At 45.6% G+C, this 17,356-nt stretch overlaps 1 protein-coding gene across 7 annotated transcripts in view; it reads right to left on the reverse strand.

The window, feature by feature from the left end:
• taf4b (TAF4B RNA polymerase II, TATA box binding protein (TBP)-associated factor) overlaps positions 1-17,356 on the reverse strand; it is a 27,704-nt gene continuing 10,348 nt past the window's right edge. For all 7 annotated transcript variants that reach the window (XM_037769024.1, XM_037769025.1, XM_037769023.1 and 4 more), the window contains 9 exons: positions 14,600-14,737; positions 14,115-14,247; positions 13,141-13,225; positions 12,047-12,207; positions 10,501-10,631; positions 8,773-8,898; positions 8,449-8,505; positions 6,097-6,204; positions 1-539 (listed from right to left, as the gene is read on the reverse strand). In XM_037769024.1, coding sequence (XP_037624952.1) covers positions 414-539; positions 6,097-6,204; positions 8,449-8,505; positions 8,773-8,898; positions 10,501-10,631; positions 12,047-12,207; positions 13,141-13,225; positions 14,115-14,247; positions 14,600-14,737 — 1,065 coding nt within the window. In that variant the 3' untranslated portion in view covers positions 1-413. The remainder of the gene's footprint in view (positions 540-6,096; positions 6,205-8,448; positions 8,506-8,772; positions 8,899-10,500; positions 10,632-12,046; positions 12,208-13,140; positions 13,226-14,114; positions 14,248-14,599; positions 14,738-17,356) is intronic.

A 17,356-nucleotide genomic window follows, 5' to 3' on the forward strand; every position in this document is an offset into this window, starting at 1 on the left:
TTGCAGGATGTGACCCATTCTATTTCTTTTAATGGTCAAACAATCAACAAGCAGAATAATGACAAACTCAACATTCAACTGAGAACTCAATTACACTTACTGCACTTTTTCAACAGTGGTCAGATAACACTTTTCAGTAAGCAGCAGTGTTTCCTAGAAGCTCTTATCTTCTATTCTTATTTTATCATTTTTAATCTCACTCACAGGTTCATCAACATCAAAACCAAAACTAGGAGTGCTGTAGAGACCAGGTGATTACCATCACTGCCCCACCACTATGTTCTAAACAAAATGCTAAAAATAAATACTAGATAATAAACAAAGATATCTGATAGAACTGAGACAAGTACAAAAAAAACAAAATCTCCTGCAGATTATTATTAGACCGATCGTATCACTAACAGATCAGGTGGTCAGAGCATCGCTTTGTACAGAGTGAGAGAGTGGCACAGGAAGTGGTCCTGCTCCATACACACCAGCAGATCCCTCAGCATGACCCGAGTCACTCTCTGAACACCCTGTCTGGGCAGCAGAGTCACCTGACACACACACACACACACACACACACACACACACACACACACACACACACACACACACACACACACACACACACACACACACACACACACACACACACACACACAATGCAAGTAAACATTAAAGAGACTGTTTTCAGATACACAATGCTCAAAACAATGAAGGGAACACTTATATCACACATCAGATCTTGATGAAAGAATTATTCAAGTGTAAAATCTTTACCGATGAACATTGTATAATTTGTTTAGAACAAAATTACGTAACAACAGTCAATGGAAACCAAAATCATCAACTCATTGAGGGCTGGATTCAAAATCACACCGAAAATCAAAGTAAAAACTGAAATCACAGGCTGATCCAACTTGGGTGAATTTCATCACGGCAACTCATAATGTGACTCAGTAGTGTGTACGGCCCCCGCGTGCCTGTATGTACTCCCAACAACATCTGGGCATGCTCCTGATGAGTCGGCGGATGGTGTCCTGGGGGATATCCTCCCAGACCTGGATCAGTGAGCTCCTGGATAGTCTGTGGAGGTACTTGGCGGCGTTGGATGAACTGACACATAACGTCCCGTAGGTGTTCAGTTGGATTTAGGTCAGGGGAACGTGAGGGCCGGTCAATGACATCGATTAGGGATGCACCGATACCACTTTTTTTCAAACCGAGTACGAGTACAAGTACTTCTCTGTTCCAAAAGACCCTCGTTAACAGCCACCTGGAGGGTGTGAGCAACACACGACAGGCTGGGGAGTCCCGCATATGAGGCGGTGCGCCGCGACCGGCTCTAGGTCAGCTTGGAAAAGCTCGGGGCGAAGGTGGCTCACAGCCGCAGCTTTACAGCGCTCCCTGTCCGGACCTCGCCGCACCGTGACGGGGCTCCCTGCTCCCGGTGCGACTGTCAATCGGGGCGGACTGTCCTCAGTGTGCCCCAACCGTGTTGTGCGTAAAAGGCGCCAGGGGTCTGTGGCGTTGTCGGCAACCCACCCCGACCCGTCTTCAAACACGGACCGAGGAGTTTAACGCACGCACGAGTCAGAGGGTGCAAGCAAAACCCTGTGGCGCAATGAAAGTGAGGGCCGGCGCGTGCCGGCTGATGTGGGATCCTGGCCCAGCGGGGTCGGGCGCACCACTGGCCCTTCTCGTCCGCACCGTCAGGGAGGTGGAGCGCGAGGACCCGAAAGATGGTGACGAAAGGTAAATGTTGCGCTGCTGTAAAGTGGTATTGGTGCCGTTGTATCGGAGCCGTTTTGCGAGTACGAGTACATGAGCACAGTATTGGACCCAATACTGGTATCGGTATCGACGCATCCCTAGCATCGATGCCTTCGTCATCCAGGAACTGTCTACACACTCCAATGCCACATGAGGCCGGGCATTGTCCTGCACCAGGAGGAACCCGGGGCCCACTGCACCAGCGTAAGGTCTGACAATCGCTCTGAGGATTTCATCCCGGTACCTAACAGCTGTCAGGGTACCATTAGCTATAACATGGAGGTCTGTGAGACCCTCCAAGGATTTGCCTCCCCAGACCATCACTGACCCACCGCCAAACCGGTCATGCTGGATGATGTTACAGGCAGCATAACGTTCACCGCTGCGACTCCAGACTCTTTCACGCCTATCACGTGTGCTCGGCGTGAACCTTCTCTCATCTGTGAAGAGAACGGGGCGCCAATAGCGGATCTGCCAATTCTGGTGTTCTCTGGTGAATGCCAATGGAGCTGCACGGTGCTGGGCTGTGAGCACAGGTCCCACTAGAGGACGTCGGGCCCTCATGCCACCGTTGTGGAGTCTGTTTCTGACAGTTTGGTCAGAAACATGCACACCAGTAGCCTGCCAGAATACTGAAGGTACTACCCATTACCAGGACAGAATACTGAAGATACTACCCATTACCAGGACAGAATACTGAAGGTACTACCCTTTACCAGGACAGAATACTGAAGGTACTACCCTTTACCAGGACAGAATACTGAAGGTACTACCCTCTACCAGGACAGAATAGCGAAGGTACTACCCTTTACCAGGACGTTCAACGGTATCTATAAATTGTGTTTGAAGCTGGTATTTCTGCACAGTTGCAGATACAGATTAGGCTACAGTAATATAATTATTACTATACTATTCTACAATTTCATTTAGCAGACGCTTTTATCTAAAGCGACGGACATCTGAGAGTTCGTACAACACAAGCAAGGATCTAGATAGGAGGGAACAACGTGAGTAATAACCAACAACAGCTTCAAGTCTGATCAGACACAGGTGCTGACAGGCAGAGCACAGAGGCAACGCACAGAGGCAGAGCACAGAGGCGAGGCACAGAGGCAGAGCACAGAGGCAACGCACAGAGGCACAGCACAGAGGCACAGCACAGAGGCACAGCACAGAGGCAGAGCACAGAGGCGAGGCAACGCACAGAGGCAAGGCAAGGCACAGAGGCAACGCACGGAGGCAGAGCACGGAGGCAAGGCACAGAGGTAGAGCACAGAGGCAGAGCACAGAGGCACAGCACAGAGGCACAGCGATAGAAGCAGAGATATCCTTTTCTTTTGTCATCATCATCATTAACAACATCAACAATGCCATCAATATCATCATCATCATCATGAATATCCTAATCAACATCAGTGACATCGTCAATGTCATCAGGTCATGAGGTGGGGAGGTGTTGATGAAAGAGCTGCAGGTCTTTGTAAGGGAGTGTAAGGGGACTCTGTGGATCGGAACTCATCAGTAACTCATTTCACCACCGGGGGGCTACAGGAACTATTCATAGAATTAGAATCCAGTTGTGGCTGCGCATTAGTGATGCAAGGGTCAACCAACAACCCGCGGGTTATGGTAACGTATGCACGCACACACGCACGCAAAAAAGACATTCGGTACAGCTCTAGTGCATTCCCACTCTGCCAAATCCCAAAGTCAACCAAGTCCTTGAATTATTATAAAGTGAAACAATGTAAATATTATGATAAAACAGAAAGCTTATTATCAATGTAGAGATTAGGCCTAAACAACAGTGCTTATGTTTGACAGTAGCCCAATAACCTGTTTCTCTAGTTCTGTGTAGGTATGTTCAGTATGTTTAGTATAGGGATGTCACGAGAACCGATACTTCGGTATCAAGTTGATGCCAAAATTCTAAAAAAGTGATGGTACTCTTTTTCTACAGTACAGAAGGTACCGTACGATGCCTGTAATGGTCGTTGGTAGGGATGTGACAGTGAGGACAATTCCCCCACCGGTTAATAAACTTGTGACAACACCGGTGTTACCGATTACACCGGACATTTTAGAAAAGATAACGGTCAACATGTGCAGAGCGCTGACTCTGATCTTTACCGTCGGGTGGCGGTGTGTCTGGCCTCTCCGGTAGTGCTTTTGCTGAGGGGCTCCGCTGCGGGGGTCTACCTGGCGCCGCTACTCCGTGCACCACCGGCTGTGACAGCTCCATCCACGTCACGGTGATTACCTCATTAATGTTATGGTTCCCTTATAGCATTGGGATTAAACATGAAATATTGCCAAATAGGTGCGTTTGCTTTTCGCTTTGACAACAAATCCTCTGCCTCCTACTCCTGCTACTCTGAGCTGACGGACCAGATGCATTCATGGTCAGTATGTAGTGTCCGTCGTCTGACTATCGATTGATAACATGCTGCTGATACGCCTGAATAAACAAAAAGGGCCAAATCTTTTTATTTATTACTTAAAGGCTATATGCCTCTTTTTTGTTCAAATGTTTTTAATAAAAAAAGAGTACGTGTTGAATTGTATGGGATTTATTGTTTTTGTTTTTACCGTGGTATTGAACTTGGTATCGAGAATCGTGGAAATTCACTGGTATTGGTATCGACTACTAGATTTTTAGTATCGTGACATCCCTAGTTCAATATGTTCAGTAACACGTGCTAAAGAGTGAGAAAGAAGAGCTCCCAACACATCTGCCATCACTCCTCCACAGTTCCTGTCATCGGTGTGTGTACTGAGCCAGCTGAGATAAAGCCTGTGAAGAGGTAGAGGAAGCCCTGTGGCTGTGAGAGGAAGGAGTTAGGGAGGCGGCAGGCAGCCGGCTCCGCTGGGTAATGGAGTTCAAAGGCAGTGGGAAGTCTGTGCAGTTAACAGAGCGTCTTCATCTTTAAACCCACAGCCTGCAGGGCTGCGACTTAAACACACAGAGAATTAAAGACTCAATGAGCTAAACTAACAGTCTCACACATGCTAGCTGTGGTAAGCTGCAGGCTTCCTGTGTCTGCGTAATATGGAACATCCTGCTTCCTTTTATTTTTTATCCATCATCGGTGCTTTTATTCTGTTACAATCTTTGGTGTTAAGAAGATAATGTGTGACATGTTTTAGATTCTGTTTCTCTGCTTGGTGCTTAGTATTTTTGTTTTTACTGTGGTGCCTTTTCTATCTGCATTCTTAATGCAAAACACTCATGGCTGTTTAAGTTTGGTTTTCTTCTTTGGCAGCCAGCTGGCAAGATGTTGTTTTTGTCTGTCTTCTGTAGCTCTTCCTTCATAAGGAATCAACATCTAAACTAGCACGCTACATGAGTGTTGGTCATTGTCACAGTGCTAGAAACATCAGAGCAGTGTGACACAGGGATGTTATAGTCCAGCACTATTTAAATGGTTGTCTTCCTTTTAGAGGACTGATTCTAGTGTGAGTTAATATAAATGCTGTAAGTGGACAGGTGTTTCACATTAAAAGCCTTCCAGCAGTTCTACAATCTCCTTGTAAGTTTTTAAAAGGGATGCACCGATACCACTTTTTTTCAGACCGAGTACAAGTACTTACATTTGGGTACTCGCCGATACCGAGTACCGATACGAGTACTCCTCTGTGCCAAAAAACCCTTGTTAACAGCCAGCCGAAGGGTGTGAGTGGCACACGGCAGGCTGGGGAGTCCCGCATATGAGGCGGTGCGCCGCGACTGGCTCTAGGCCGGCTTGGAAAGGCTTGGGGCGAGGGTGGCTCGCGGCCGCAGTTTTACAGTGCTCCCCGCCCGGACCTCACCGCATCATGGACAAAGGGCTCGCTGTGCCCTCTCTCCCCGCTGGGGAGGGCCACCTGCTCCCGGTGCGACTATCGACAGTCAGTGTGACCCAACCGCGTCGTGCCGCAAGATTGGGGCTCGGCCCACGTAAAAGGCGCCATGGGTCTGCGGCGATGTCGGCAACCCACCCGACCCGTCTTGAAAAACGGACCAAGGAGTGTAACGCATGCGCGAGTCAGAGGGTGCAAGCAAAACCCTGTGGCGCAATAAAAGTGAGGGTCGGCGCGCACCGGCTGAGGTCGGATCCTGGTCCAGCGGGGTCGGGCACACCACCGTAAAGTGGTATTGGAGCCGTTTTGCGAATACGAGTAGGAGTTCATGAGCACCATACCAGTATCGGACCCGATACTGGTATCGCTATCGGTGCATCCCTAGTTTTTAATGTGGAATATCTGCTGGAAGTGGAAGTCTCATTGCAGTCCTTAATGTAAACAGGTGCTTTACTGGTTTTGTCTTCAAAACAGAAGCGAGATGGCACACAGACCAACCTGGCTTTCAGTCGACTCCACAGGTCTCTTCTTGCGAGGCCCGATGGCAGCCAGAGCAGCGAGGTTGGCCTCTCTTTGCTGCAGCTGAGCTTCTTCTATTTGTTGTAACTGAAAAGAGAAGAGAGACGACGGATTAGTGAAAATGTGGTCTTGATTATTTTATGTGTTAGCACCGGTACCAACCGGCAACCGGGAGCAACGGTTACGGGACCAGGTCTTCTTCCATGCTGCAGCGCACAGAGGTCTCCCGCTAACCCCGCTCAGAACATACCAGTAAAGTCCGCGGACTTTTGCTGGCAGTGACTTTTGCCGGTGGGTTGGCATCAACACAAGCTTTGCTGGTGTATTCTGAGCAGGGCGAGCTCTGAGTGTTGCAAACCAGCTTCCGTTCATCTGCATGTGGGCTACTGTTGGTGCCGCAGTGCAGGGCTAACATCACTGCCTAGATGGCGACGGCCGGAGTCTCCGGGAGCCGCCCACTTTGAGCTTCATTTTTGCTCTTTAGATACCAATGGGTGACGCCACAGAGACAATTTCCACATTTTATACAGTCTACGTTTATAACGAAGTCGCCTCTCTGTGTCGTCTCACAAACCTAAGCCATCCTGTGAGGAGCTGCGAGTAGCTCCACAAGACGCTGATTGGTCTGTGCCCTGGACTTGCCGGACACAAACCCAGTATTTGGAGTCTGTTTTTTGTAATGTTTTTTTTTTTTTTTTTACCGTGGTATTGAATTGGTACCGAGAATCGTGGAAAATCACTGGTATTGGTATCGACTACTAGATTTCTGGTATCGTGACATCCCTACCTATGACCACCAAAATTGAATCCGTTCACCTTTTGAGTCCAAGTGGACGTTTGTACCAAATTTGAAGAAATTCCTCCAAGGTGTTCCTGAGATCTGCTGTTCACATGAATGAGACGGACATCCCGATAACGCAGTGCCCTCTGGCCATGGTGGTGCAGAGGCTTACAGATCTCAATATACCGTAATATATTGAATGGTAACCCTGTATCATGATCCGTATTGTATCACCAGATTCTTGCCAACACACAGCCCTAACAGCAAATAAGCCTATTTCCTTATGTTGAACTATTCGTTTAATGATTTATTTCATTCACTAAATAAATCTTGTCTTTCACTTCCAATGGGATTCGAACTTGGAGGAATCAATCACGTAAATTACCTCCTTTTTAATTACTACTGTAAATTTCTCCAACAGTGACCTGGGACTTTACTTAGCACCCCTATTCAAACTTTGAGAGTGTAGTGAGTGTACGGTGCAGTGGTTGAGTGTGTGTGTAAGGGTGGCAGCATGTACATGAACAGGGTTGTTTTTGCTGTGGAGAAACCCTCTGGGAGTGTGAAGGCTGGGAACTACACAGCAGCCTGAGAGGGTTTTACTGCCTTCTTAAATAGCCACACTGCTAACGGTGTCTTTCAGCTACCTCACACTTCTCACTGCACTGCCGGCAAACAACATCACGCACACTATTGCCTTACTAAAGGAACAATTAGCATGGGAAAATAGCACGGATTTAAAGAGTTCCCAAACAACAATTCTTTACAGTGTACACTGAAAAATACCAGGAGCCTTTCGCTCCCATAGAAAATGAAGATTATGGGTGTTATGAATCTGTGGCAACAGTTTACTGTGCAAGACTGTTGGACCCAAAAATGTCAAAATGTAGATTTATATCAACTTAGTTCAAAATGAACTAACCTGAGTTAAAACACCCCACTGTGAAGTCATAACTTTACGAGAAAAAAAGTCATAATATTACGAGATAAAGGCATTACTTTAAAAGAAAAAAAAAATTTAATATTACGAGAATGAAGTCATAACTTTACGAGAAAAAAAGAAAATAACACGTCAAATTACTACTTTATAATATTATGACTTTATTCTCATAATACTACGACTTTTTTTTCTCCGGAGCCGCAGGTTGCAGACCCCTGCCCTAGGCTTCCCACTGAGCTCATATCCATGAACTGTTATTTTCTAGCTTTTTACCAAAAGGTTTTCATTTTGCAAACAAAAACTAAATAAAATACTCCAAAAAAACCTTTCCATCTTAGATTTAGTAGAGTGAACATGAAAGCCCACAAAAGAAAGTGAGATGTACAAGTCTTTAGTGATAATAAAGCAGGTCAAGGTGCTACAGTATATAAATACTGTGACAGTATCACAACACACACAGTCCACGGAGAAATGCTCACAGCTCCGTTTTCAGAAACTGTGGCCTTCAAACAAGCCGCCGGGACTTCCGTTGTGATGTCGCTATACAGTTACCAGTATAAGTGCTGCGGTAGAGCTGAACAGCTTTCTCCAGGATGAAACACATACACACCTCTTTGGCCCTTTGCTTGAGCTGCTGATGCTGTGGATCCTCGGTGTGTGAGCGACTCTGATCAAAAACAGACAGATGTCGAGTTAATAAGCAGAACTGACCTAAATATAGGCAGGAATAGTCATAGGGGTTCCATAGAAACTGCTGCTGTGACCTAAACTGGCACACAAATATATACAAAACAACTATTACCGTTTTAAAAGGCAAACTTCATATCATAAAAACACACTCATGTTGGTTTTAATCTGAATAATAATAATAATAAATAATAGTGGTTTAAAATCATACAAGAGCCGTGCTACTTTCTGGCATAGCCTAGCTTACTCTGGCCAAACGCAGCAGTGTCTCTCTCTCCTCTTCATCTTTCCTCTTCTTCTTCAAACTGTCCACTTCCTCCAGGAAGCGAAGCTGGGAGCGCACATCACTCACTTTGGCATGCCACGAGTCCTCCTGTTGCAACACAAACAAACAAACAAACAAACACGCACGTAGCACGCACGGGGTCTTAGACTTTACCCTGAGAACGGAATGCAACTTCACTCTGCTGCCACTTTGGTGATTTCTATCAGGAGCAAACTAAATACTTAGCGCAGATATACAGCAATAACAGAATACTAATCAAAATGTAAACATGACACACCGTCCAACCAGTACACATGTTTAAAAATTGTGTTTAAAAACAGTGCCACAGGCCCCCTTCACAGCAGCCATTTTGACATGTCACTGCGGGGTAAACACAGGTTTGTGGTTCTGATTAGTGTTATAGCTAGGGATGCTCATTATTTAAAAATGTTCTTAACCCATTAACCGACCATCGTTAACTGATTATTTATCGTTAACCGACAAGATTTGTGCCTCGCATGCAGCGGTGTACTAGCTGCAGGAGCACAACAGATATCAGTTGACGGGAGTCTCCAGTTCACCGTCCGGGAGCGTTAACTTAGCAGCTACGATGCTGCGTGTAGTGTCGCGGACATGCAGCCACTTTCCCAGTAAAAGTCTCCACCGCACATTTAGTTTACTTTAGCAGGTTGTCAGCTGTGTGTCTGCACGGCGTAACGATCCTTTGTCTCCCCGGCGTAACTTTAGCGAGTGTATTTGAGCTACATTAGCAGCTCTAGCATTGCCAGAGGCTTCGTGCTCGCCACCACACACGTAGTCTGTGTAACTTTAGCGAGTTTCCAACAGACTGTGTGTGTGTTGGTGGAGAGTGTGAGGTTGTCGGTGGCGTTCTAGCTGTGAACGTAGGTGTAGCAGTGTGAGTACAGTTTATTTGTCTGTGAATAAATGCTACGAAACTTCAACTCCTCTACTCCGCTCAAGCGAGCCAGAGACCAGAGCCAACTTCCTGTATCCTGCAACTCCGGCTCCACCTTTTAAGGTGGGATGTTAAGGTGGACCAGGTTTTTCTCCTTAAAGAGACGAGCCGCTCAGCTTTTGAGTTAATTATTAACATTTCTTTTAATCGTTTTAACCGATAGCGTTAATTGGTTAAAATGCTTAATGTCGGTTAACGGTTAAACAGTTAATTATGGACATCCCTAGTTACAGCCATTCCAGTGAGTCAGCATGCACTATACCAGGGCCCTGGCACACCTAAATGGAACAGGGCCATAATTATTAATGTTACTAATTACACCTGTGTTTACCCTGCAATGACATGTCAAGAATCTGCTGTGTGCAGACAGAATACTCAGGACAGCTGTGTATGCAGCCGCTTGTACAACTGTAGTGAGAGTGTGTTGAACTGGTGCGTGAGGACGTATATTGTTCATATCTTCACGTGTGAATAAATATATTATTTGCTCTATAGCAAATCTGAGGCCATATGGTACAGCCTCTCAAAGACAGTAATGTCAGCCGGTCTCAGACAGTTTGATCATTATTTTTGAGGGGTGCTGAGATGAAAGTGTGCTTGAGCAGCCCCTAAAAAGAGTCTAAAATCTCCAATGCTTACTTCAAATGTTTTCAGAGACATTTTATAGTGTACTGAATGAATACAAAAATCACTCCCTAATATAGAAGTTGTTGTTTTGGTTCAGACTGCTGCACCTTCAGGGCTGCCTTGCGGTGTTCTGCCATCACGGTGAGCTTCTCCAGCAGCCCGTGGAGAAACTCCTGAGTGGCATGAGAAACCAGAGCTACCACCTCTGGACCGACATCCGTCACTCCCGATGCCTGTCCTGTAACACGGGAGACGCAAAACATCTGGTAGAAAGTATCACAAAAAGAGTCAAACACACATTATCGCTAAGGTTGAAACGGCAACTGGTATTATAAACTCAAATCGTGCAACCGCATTTCATTTCCAAGAGATTTTATTAATACAAAATCTTGTGACTTTAAAAGTGCGCGATACGAAATTCAGAGCATATGTATTGCCTCTGGCTGAGCCGGCGGCTAGCAGCTAACTGTGATAACAACGTGTGCAAACAACGGCAATGCTGCTGACAGAGCTAACAGTGTTAACCTGAGGGGGATCCTGGGGGGGGCGTTATAGTTGCACAACGATGGCGTTATCAGCTGTAACCGCCATATGAGCGCATTGAAGAGTGGCAGTCATGAGCGAGCCAGTGAGGCACACTTACAGGGACGAAAAGGCACACACGGCTGGCCAGGCGATGTCAACAAAGCACAGAGAAGCTCCGATTAAAACACACACAGATGCAGAGGGACTTCATTCTCTGCTCAGGTAGACATTACTCCTCTATATCTTTACATAGACAATAGTTCACGATGATATATTAATGCTGACTCCATAGACTCAGGTAGACATTATAAGGTTACTCTCTCCAGAGTTAACCCCGTCACTCCACTCAGCAGGAGTCCATAACGTTACTCTCTCCAGGTTTAACCCCCGTCACTCCACCTAGCAGGAGTCCGTAACGTTACTCTCTCCAGGGTTAACCCCCGTCACTCCACTCAGCAGGAGTCCGTAACGTTACTCTCTCCAGGGTTAACCCCCGTCACTCCACTCCTCCGTTGGTCTGGAGGAGCTGCAGCATTTATTTCTGCACAATCTGCAGCTTCCACTGAACACTCACTGATGATCTCAGAGCTAAACTAACTCTGCCTTCTGCTTCACTAGCTCACTGTTCACCGCCGCTCTCTCTCTCTCGATTCACCACTCACTTCCCACGTACACACACACACTACGCACTGACTCTGCAACCTCACCGCTAGATGTCGCTAAATCCTCCACACTGGTCCTTTAATGTTCTGAATATTATATAGAGAACCTTTAATGAATATATTTAATGTGGCATCTGACAAAGTTCTGTCACCATTTTAAATGTAGCCCGGCCCCGTTTCAATAAACATAATTCCTTGTGAAAAATATATTATGAGGCCTATTTTGATTGGGTCCTTTGTGTGTAAGAGTTTAACTAGAGTTTCACTAAAAAGCGCTATATAAATCTAATATATTAAGAGAAGAGAAACTGCAGTTTTGTTATGTCATGCTGTCTGTTTGTGGCTGTTAAACTACTTTGTCTAGTGTCAAAGAATAGCCTGCAGTAATACTGATGTAATTAATGCTTAAATAAAATGTTGAGTCCGGTATGTTGGCCGAACTCTGCCTCAGTATGTTCTCCTGTACCTGTATGGAGGATTCGGCTGAGCACCGGGTTGGGAGAGAGGAAGAGCTGATCCGGGCATGACTGCACCACAGAGCCCACCACGGTGGTCAAGATCTGTGCATTCTCCTCTCTCAGGTTGACTCCAGCCATGGAGGCTACATCATTGATGTCATCATCTTCTCTGGGAAGCACACACAGACACAGAAACACACACACAGGTCAGCTAGCTTTGCACTTTGACAGAATGTTGGTGAGATTTACTGAACTGTTCAACTTGAAAGCCCTCACACTTCAGGGACTGTTTGTAACTTCTCACACGTATAAATCATTGCGGGTCGGTGTCCCATGCGCGTTCGTGTGTGGCTGCGTTGTTCAGACTCAGACTCCAACACAAACTACATGGAAGCACCGAAACCGCTAAGTTCTATCTAGTGAAGCCCGTCTGTTAAACAGTGTTGGCCGCGGTCGGAGGACACGGGGGAGACCGTAGCTTTGGTCTCTAGGGGCGGAGTCTCTGCTGTACTCTGCTCTTCTGCCTGCCTTCACTCACACACCACGCTCATTCTCACTCTTTCGCTCCACTCTCACGTGCGTGCGCGCACACTACACACTGCAGAAGAGTTAGTTTAGCTCTGAGAATATCTAGTGAATGTACAGTGGACGTTTGTGCGGAAATAACTGCTGCAGCTCCTCCAGACCAACAGAGGTTTCCCGTGTCTTGAGAAGTGACGGGGCTCCGCAGCGAGACACATTATCGTCTCCGACCAAAACTCCGGTGTCTCCCCTGTTCCCTCCGGCACGGTCGGGAGGCTGAAGCAGGAACAGCCAACATTAGGAGCAGCATTGATTCATAGAGAGAACTTCGTCTGGTCAGCTAACATTACTGCCAAGCAGCTGAAATATAGAGTGATATTGTGGTTTTAGCTGACGTGTGTCGCCTCACTGTTTTGAGCGATGCTCGTTCATGTCTATGTAGAGCGAGCACAAGCGTGAGCAACAGGACGCTGACTTTTGTTTACTTACATCCACAGGTGTCGCTGTTAACAAGCAATTTCTGATTCTTACAAACAGTCCCTTTAAATTTGAGTCTAAAGACATCAACTGATTGTTTTACTTGTAGGATCCTGAACTGTCCTTGAATGCAAATTTGGTAGAACGAGATGGATCCACGGCGAAAGGCTGCTTCATTGAAAAAGTTCCTGTAAAAAGAAAAAACACACAAAATTATTTGGAGAGTATATTTCATGTCGCCATGTCTGTGTCCATGTTTGTAGGCGTAATCCGGTCTTTACAATTAACTCCACCAATAACAAACACTACTTTAAAGAGGAACTATTATGCTTTTTTTCCCTCTCCGTTCATGTGTTATATAGTTTTTGTGCATGTAAAAGGTCTGCAACGTTACAAAGCCCCAATGTCCAGGCCAAAGGGAGTTACTCTACCCCACAGACAAGAATCTGAACATTTTATTTATAAAACATTAGGCCTGTACAAATCAATGGTATAAGAAAATGAGTTGAGTCAGAAATTCTATGAAATATGAAACACGATTAAGCTGTCCTCTGAAAGTTAAAATGACACCATGATTCTCTCCCACTTTACGCCCCTTTCCCGCATTGCAAACGAGAGTAGATGAAGAGAAGGACCACGCGCGGGCTTTGATGCTGCAATAGGACTACCACCGTGGGATAACGGCCAAATCCGGGGTTTAACTGCAATCCACATGTTTGCATATTAAGTTGCTGGTATAAGACTAGGGTAGTATGTGGCCGTAGCAAGTGTGTGGTTGAGCAACAGAGAGAGAGCGAGGCGGATGCCCTCCGAGCTGATCAGCATCGGATCAAAGAAGAAATTAGCGGTAAAGTTGTCTCGTGTTGTCGACCCACTTCTGAAATGAATCTGGCACCTCTGAACCCCCGAATGAGTCGATAGTGAGTTTACTGCATCCCATCAGAGACGCAGGACGCGTACCAAGCAACAGACTGCATGTAGATTTGAAAAAAGTAACTGATAAATATGTAAAGAACCTTGAAAAGAAAAGACTTCGGAGTGGTGGTAGGTGGTAGAATGAGTGTTTAGTTGGATTACCTGTGACGTGTTTTCCCAACTGGACCACCGTGTGCTTGGGGGTGGGTCTGCTGCTCTTAGATATGTAATTTCTGGACTGGGCTAATGTCGTCAACCCAGGTCTCAGAATCACTCCTCGAGGCTGCTGGATAACCTGCAAATTTAAGGGCAATCAACCACCGGCCCGTCTCGCCCGCATCGTCGGGGAGGTGGAGCGTGAGGACCCGAAAGATGGTGACGAGAGGTTAACGTCACGCTGCTGTAAAGTGGTATCGGGGCCGTTTTGCGAGTACGAGTACATGAGAACAGTATCAGACCCGATACTCGATACTGGTATCGGTGCATCCCTATTAGAAACCCAGTTAACCGTATACATGGCAGAGAAATCTGCCTACAGTCAGGGGGAAACAGGTTTCTCTAATTCAAACACAAATTACATTTTCCTCTCATGTATTGATAATTACACATTTTGCTATTGTAAAATCAAGCAGACAGCATTTCTTTACCTGCTGGCTGGTATTGGGGTTTTGTCCTGCGACCGTGCTGGACTGCTTCAGGGGGTTGAGGTTGCTGGTAGAAGTTGAAGCCTGTTGGATAAATAACTGGGGGTCCGCAGTGAGGCGACGCACTGCAGGAAGACTTTTCTGGTAGCAATGACAAAAAGACAAGTGGAAAGAAGTCAAGAGCCAAATTCCATGTTGTCACCAGAATGCTTCAGCCATTTGTTTTAGGTATATGAGCTCAAGTTTATTTGGAGGAGCTCAGGCTCAAACCAGTCTGTAATGGAAAGCTAAGCAGCACAGGCCAACTATAAGCAACTATGCTCAGTATGTGATTCATCTGCTTTGGTGAAAGAATACAACACATGATTGCATTGAATAAATATCCGATCCGAGTCCGTTAATGTTGGGTCATCTGCCAATACCGAGTCCCATCCAATACTTACATTTAGCTAAATGCTGATTAAAGACGTATCTGACACATTGAAATAACAATAACAGATGTAGCCCACCTGATTTTTCACAAGCTACTTGATCCAAATACTGAAGGTCCTGATCCAAAACTATGTTGATCAGCTTGAATTATCAATATAATATGAATGGAACTGGGAGAATATGACTCTTGAAACTGCCGTGAAGCGAGAGAGAAGACTACCACTGTGTTGGAGCTGTTGGAACCACAGAAACATTTACTGTATATATGTACTGTATACTGTACATATGTACTGAATACTGTACTCTAATGCTGCCTTCAAATGGAACTGGTGAGCTCGTGTTTACGACATTGGATGTCGTGTTTACGACATTTGACGTCGTTTAGACGATATGCTTGGAGTTCAAGTGGTTAACTCGTGAGAACACTACTGCGAGGCAACGACAATATTAACGTTGTCTAGAAGCCACAGAGGCTAACAGTTTAGCAAGCTAGTGACGTAATGTAGAAAATGCAAATTCATATACTAACAGCAAGAAGATGAGGCTGCTGGGAATATCAACATTTTCCTCAGATGAAAAAAAAAACTATGTGACTAAAATTACAATATATTAAATAGGGCTGTCAATCAATTAGAATAGTAAATCACGATTAATCTCATATTTTTGATCTGTTCAAAATGTTCCTTAAAGGGAGATTTGTCAAGTATTTAATCCTCTTATCAACATGGGAGTGAGCAAATATGCTGCTTTATGCAAATGTATGAATATATTTATTACTGTAAATCAATTAACAACACAAAACAATGACAGATATTGTCCAGAAACCCTCACAGGTACTGCATTTAGCATAAATATAATAATGTGCTCAAATCATAACATGGCAAACTGCAGCCCAACAGGCAACAACAGCTGTCAGTGTGTCAGTGTGCTGACTTGACTATGACTTGCCCCAAACTGCATGTGATTATCATAAAGTGGGCATGTCTGTAAAGGGGAGACTCGTGGGTACCCATAGAACCCATTTACATTCACATATCTGGAGGTCAGAGGTCAAGGGACCCCTTTGAAAATGGCCATGGCAGATTTTCCTCATCAAAATGTAGCGTAACTTTGGAGCGTTATTTACCCTCCTTCACGACGAGCTAGTATGACGGCTGGTACCGATGGATTCATCAGGTTCTCTAGTTTGCTATGATACCAGTATCTTCACTCTAGCTTTAAAACTGAGCCCGCTACAACCTAAAAAACGCAAGTTGCGTTAATGCGTTAAAGAAATTAGTGGCATAAAAACAAATTTGCGTTAATGCGTTATTATCATGTTCAATTTGACAGCCCTACAATTTGCTTAATACGCACTGAAAAATGAACTTCTGTGGACTCCACCATTCCTCAGCAAAAAGCGCCACAACTCGTAAACTCAGAGCTTTCAGAAAATTTCCAATTACGAGGTTGCGAGTACCACAAGAGGGGGGCGTTCACGGCAAACACGACCCCATTTGAAGGCAGCATGAGTCCACTCATGGCTGCATGGTGCTATTATTATTATTATTATTTGATTATGTATGGTGAGTGTGTTTGTAGCAGAAAGGGGGAAAAGAGGAAAAACACAGAATAGCCCCTTTTCCACCCTGACAGGAAAAGAAGGAGGAGAAACTGAGGCGATAAATGAGACACGCCTGTGAGCTGGGGGGAAGGGGAAATCAGTTTAATCAACTAAAGCCGCATGGAGGAGAACAGAGAGAGGAGTGAGAGTGGCTAAAGGAGAAACTAATCTCATTTGAATTCACTTTCTGGATATCTTTGCAACTAAAGCAAAACAGTGACATATATGAAGTTAAACTGAGCAGCAAAGGAGCCCTGACTTTATCCGGAGTCCTCTTTAAAAGTTTGTAAGAATCAGAAATTGCTTGTTAACAGCGACACCTGTGGCCGTTATGTCAACAAAAGTCAGCATCCTGTTGCTCGGGCTTGTGCTCGCTCTACATACACATGAAGGAGCATCGCTCAAAACAGTGAGGCGACACACGTTGGCTAAAACCACAATATCAATCTATATTTCAGCTGCTTGGCAGTAATGTTAGCTGACCAGACGAAGGTCTCTCCATGAATCACTGCTGATCCTAGTGTTGGCTTTTCCTGCCTCAGCCTCCCGACCGCGGCCGGAGGGAACAGGGGAGACACTGGAGTTTTGGTCGGAGACGATAACGTTTCTCTCTGCGGAGCCCCGTCACTTCACAAGACACGGGAAACCTCTGTTGGTCTGGAGGAGCTGCAGCAGTTATTTCTGCACAAATATCCACTGTACATTCACTAGATATTCTCATTGCT

Source organism: Sebastes umbrosus, chromosome 5, assembly GCF_015220745.1.
Source record: "Sebastes umbrosus isolate fSebUmb1 chromosome 5, fSebUmb1.pri, whole genome shotgun sequence".
Lineage (NCBI taxonomy): Eukaryota > Metazoa > Chordata > Actinopteri > Perciformes > Sebastidae > Sebastes > Sebastes umbrosus.